The sequence below is a fragment of the Pyxicephalus adspersus genome, chromosome 1, assembly GCF_032062135.1.
Source record: "Pyxicephalus adspersus chromosome 1, UCB_Pads_2.0, whole genome shotgun sequence".
In the NCBI taxonomy this organism is placed as follows: Eukaryota; Metazoa; Chordata; class Amphibia; order Anura; family Pyxicephalidae; genus Pyxicephalus; species Pyxicephalus adspersus.
Genome location: NC_092858.1, coordinates 114,154,705 through 114,159,602, shown reverse-complemented (window position 1 = coordinate 114,159,602; position 4,898 = coordinate 114,154,705). Strand labels below are relative to the sequence as shown.

The 4,898-nt window shown below is 36.7% G+C and overlaps 1 protein-coding gene across 2 annotated transcripts in view; it reads left to right on the top strand.

The window, feature by feature from the left end:
* Window positions 1-4,898, top strand: part of LOC140339666 (solute carrier family 41 member 1-like) — a 155,928-nt gene that overhangs the window by 84,396 nt on the left and 66,634 nt on the right. For both annotated transcript variants that reach the window (XM_072424477.1, XM_072424470.1), the window contains one exon: window positions 2,425-2,569. In XM_072424477.1, coding sequence (XP_072280578.1) covers window positions 2,425-2,569 — 145 coding nt within the window. The remainder of the gene's footprint in view (window positions 1-2,424; window positions 2,570-4,898) is intronic.

Genomic DNA, 4,898 nt, shown 5'->3' with positions numbered 1-4,898 from the left:
TGTTTTTTTTATTTAAAGTTTATTAAAAAATGTAATAATTATTGGACATATTTCATTGAGTTATGCCTAAGAATTATAGGCCTACAATGTAAAATAAATTTCCATGCAAAAAAGTAACCCTTTTTATGTGGAAATACGGACAGAATTAGAATGCTAGGGGGGTTAAAATTGAATGTTCTCTTTCCTGTTTTTGCTTCCTGCTTATAGTTTACATTAAATGAAATAATATTATGGTCACTGCTACCCAGATTCTCTTTTATATGCACATTTGTTTGTTGAGTATCATTTCTAGGTAGGGCTTCCATAAACTTTACTAAAAATATTGTATTAAATTCATAAATTTCTGTCCTTTTGTTCTACCTGTGGTGCCATTACTCTAGTCAATACCATAGTAGTTAAAATGTCCCATTACTAAAACTATGCCAACTTTTGCAGCCCTTATCTGTGCTATTAGCTTATTCTCTGTTTCTGGGGGGCCTCTAGTAGAGGCCAATAGTTAACTGTGTATTTTGCATCCCCATAGTCAACTCCACCCATATTGTCTCAACCTCATCACTTGCTCCATCAACAATTTATTTTTTCACATTCACTTTCAGATCCTCTTGCATACGGACAGATACCACTACCTTTTTGTTTGCCTTTGTCTTAACCAAAGAGAATGTAACCAGGAATATTGACAGCCCAGTGAAGAAACAAAGCCAGGATTCAGCATACAAGTCATAATGCTCTTCATTCATTAAGGCTTCCAACTCCCCTATTTAGTTTGCCAGACTTCTAGCATTGGTAAACAGGCTCTTTAAACCATTGCTGCATTTACCAGCACTGTTTGCCAAATCCTTTTGTTTTTCTGTACAATTAGTACTGCGCAAGCCAATGTTTGTGTGTAAAATAAGAAACTAAGAGCTATCCTTAACAATGAAAAATGTGCCCTCTTAAAACCTAATGTCTTCATCTTTCCTGTTTTTGCTTCCTGTTTGTAGTTCATATTCAATGTAATGATTTCTGAATTTACCAGCACTATTTGCCAAATCCTTTGGTTTTTCTGTACAATTAGTACTGCTCAATCCAGTGTTTGTAAGTAACATGGGAAACTCCCTCTACCACCTGTACATCTTCACATATCTTTGCAAAAATGTTGTTGTTGCAAGTTATGAGCTATTCTGAAGCCTAACATTTATACATCTTTGTAATCTGGATTTTACTTTCCTCATGAAAAATATTCATTTGATAAGAAAAAATGTTTAATATTTTAATCAGGGTTATACAGTAAGTATTAGGTTCTACATATATACGTCACCAGGACAGTGAGAGTATTGTGAAAAGGAAGAGGTGTTACTCTAGCATCTGTTAATATCCTTGTTTAAATTGTGGGGCTTCTTGTGTGTATAGTGGAGGAATGTGAGCTTGTTGCTAAAAAAACTGCAGGGCTCTGTATATGTGTGTATAAAGCAATGTGTGAGTGTCTATAGTGCAGATTGTATAAATAATGCAAACTTCTGGGCTCTTGTGCATGTTTCTGTGAATTGTAGGGCTCTTTGTATGTTTGCGTGTATGGTGCAAATCATGTATAGTGCTGAGCTGTGACTTGTTTGTGTGTGTGTATAATATAAAGGCTGTATGTATGGTTGTAAAACGTTAGGACTATGAGTATGTGTCTATATCAAAGTGTATGCTCCTTTTGTTTGGATTACAGATTTTATATTTTAGTGAAAGTGGCATACTATTCACAATGGCGAATAACTGTCAAACGCAACAAAGTCTGCTGTTTATGTGCATTTTGCACTATCAAGAGATGGGAAATATGTGTACCGATGCATTATAGAAGATGATAATGGGCAAAAAGCATGTGATGCAAAAATTACCAGTTTTAGCCCTTCTGAAAAAATGCACCTACTAGAGCATACATTTTAAAAGACACTTTGAGCAAGCCCAATTAGGAAGATTCTTTACACCTGATAGTTACCATAAAAATTAAACCAGAAAAATTAAAATAACACACCATTGTAATGGCAGTAAGGAATAGTGTACCCCTATCCTAAGTGACATGTATGGCCAGTTCATTAGGACAAGATCATGACTGAAAACCCAAACGTTGACAATCCTATATCCAAGATTCTTAATGTCACAAATCTTTATACATTTGCTTAAAAAAAATAACATTTATTGTAAAATATTTATTTATTTATGCTTCACTTTATTCTGTTATTTCAGTACTTTACTTTCACTACCCAGTGTTAATTTCATTTGTTTTGCTTAAAGAATGAGCAACACCTGAAAATTATTGTACAAATTTACTTATGTAGTTTGCATGTTGTATTTTCTTTATTATTGATGGTATTATTAGTGTTAGCAGTAGTAGTATAATGTGTAATTTTGTTCTTAAGTATTAATCACTAATTGTGTTTTTATTGTGCCATTCTTAAGGTGCAGGCAACAGTTGTTGGTTTCCTAGCCTCCATTGCAGCAGTTGTTTTTGGGTGGATCCCAGGTGGCCACTTCCTTATAGACCATGCTATATTGTTATGTGCAAGCAGCATTTCTACTGCATTTATTGCCTCCCTGATATTGGGTGAGTACATCCATGTATTTTTTTGTCCTGAAGTATTTTCAATTGAAGATGCTCAACTGCTGAACTCAACTGCTTGTTAACCCAAATATTTCATCAACCAATCACATGGCAGAAATGCATTAGGACATGTAGACATTGTCATGACAACATGATGAAGTGCTTTGTTTGTGCCAGGCATCAGAGAAGAATGGCCATAGTGGTTTGAGCTAATAGAAAGACATCAGTAACTCCAAAAAACCACTCCTTTAAATTGAGATATGGGGAAGAGCACCTGGAAACTTTCAACATTGAACATTGAAGCAAATTAGCTACAGCAGCAGAAGACCACACCAGGTGCACCTAAAAACTGATGCCTAACGCTATAATTCACATGGGCCCACCAAAATTGGAAAAGATTGGAAATGCTTTGCCTGGTTTGAGGAGACCCCATATCTGTCTCAGCAGTCAGATAGTAGTGTCAGAATTTGGTGTGAACATGAAATTTTGGGTCCATCCTGCCTTTTATCAGTGGTTCAGGTTGATATGATCACCTGGCACACTTTGGGCCCTCTTCATTCTCACTGAGCATTGTTTAAATGCTATAATCTACCTTAGCATGACTGCTGACTAATGTCAACCCCTTTTTTGCAGGATAATTTTGGGCTGTCATCAGAAATTTCTTGGCCCCATAATATGTAAACTTTCTGTCCCCATATCTAAAATTCCCAGCTAATGGTGGTTGTATAGTTCCGATTGAGTTGATTTTAACACTGAATTTGGATCCGATCTTGGAATTTAGGCAATCCCATGAATCCAGGATGAATATGGTTTACGCTTCTTTCTAACAGCCCGCCACCTCGGTCCCATTCCAGCTACCTGACCACCTTCAGTTGTTGCTTCAGTTCTCCCGCAAGCCACTAGGTGGAACTTTTCAAGCTATGGTGTTCTCCCCAGAATTTATTTTCAGCTGCCTGAAGGAAAGCTGTATTTGGGTGGTCATAAAATAGGCAGAGCAACATTAAAAAAATACAGGGTTCCCAATTGTTTGTGTCTTGGGTGTTCAGTAACCCTCTATAATTGTCAGCTTTCTGCTGACCCAGCTGTATTTTGTTTCACCTTAATAATGCCCTCCCCGTCCAGTGCCAGTTTATTGTAACTCCTATTCCTAGTGTCTCAAATTTTGTAGAGTGTAATCACTTCTAGGGGTGTAATAGTGTAATCAATGTAGTGTAAAAGTTTAAGCTTAGTTAACGTTTGTTTAAAAAACAAAAACTTACATACAACCACTGGGCCCATTTGTTTGCACAAATTTTAAGCAGTAAAACTGCTAAAACAGTTTGCACAATCCAATAATGTGCATTAAACCTCAGACTGTTTAGACGGACGGTGAAGGTTGCAGTGCATTTAATGTGCTTCCTCACACAAGTGAACCAATGAAGGCTTTTATAAGCCTCCTAGATCTCTGCCGCCCCACCATTGGGAATGAGTACAGGGGTACATAAAACCCCCTACTCATTCAAGGATATGGTTAAAAATGATGTAAAAAATTAGACGATCTAGGAAATGGGGTATAAAATTCTATCTCGTTTGTATGGGACTCCAGTTAAATTGTATAGTTTCTTACCCTCTATTCCTAATGTATGTTGGCAGTGTGGACAAGAGAAGGGGGAGTATGCTTCGGATTTTCTGGTCATGCTCCAAGCTACATCACTTCTGGGATCAAGTGATTATAGGTAGTCCCTGGGTTACACAAGATAGAACTTGTGGGTTTGTTCCTAAATTGAATTTGTAAGTTGAAACAGGTACATTATTTTAATAAATGCAATTAGGGCAGATGTTTGTCTCAACATATTATTAGGCAGCATGGTGTGAGTTACTGTGGAAAGAAAGACAAAAAAATAAGTATTTTTTGATATTTAACCCTCTTTGTTTTGTTGTTTTGCACAAATTTAAGGCAGTAAAACTGCTAAAAAAAGTTTGCAAAATCTAATAATGTGCACTAAACATCAGACTGTTTAGACTGGCGGTGAGAGTGCAGTGCAGTTAATGCTTCCTCACACAAGTGAACCACTGTCTTGGAGGATATACTACATTTAGAATCTCCTGATGCAGCTCACTAGAGATGGGGTGGCTGGAAGTGGTTGCCTGTTGTCAAACCAGAACCAGTGCTGCACTAGCTGATGCACAGGATTGCTGCCCAAACATTACAAATATATACTTACAATATATACAAATTACAAATATTTACATCTCTGGAAAAGATACAAAAATATACATCTCTGAACCAGAGCATAGCTGACTGGCTGCCCAGATTTCACTGACAACTCTTTATTGCTTAGTTAATTACACG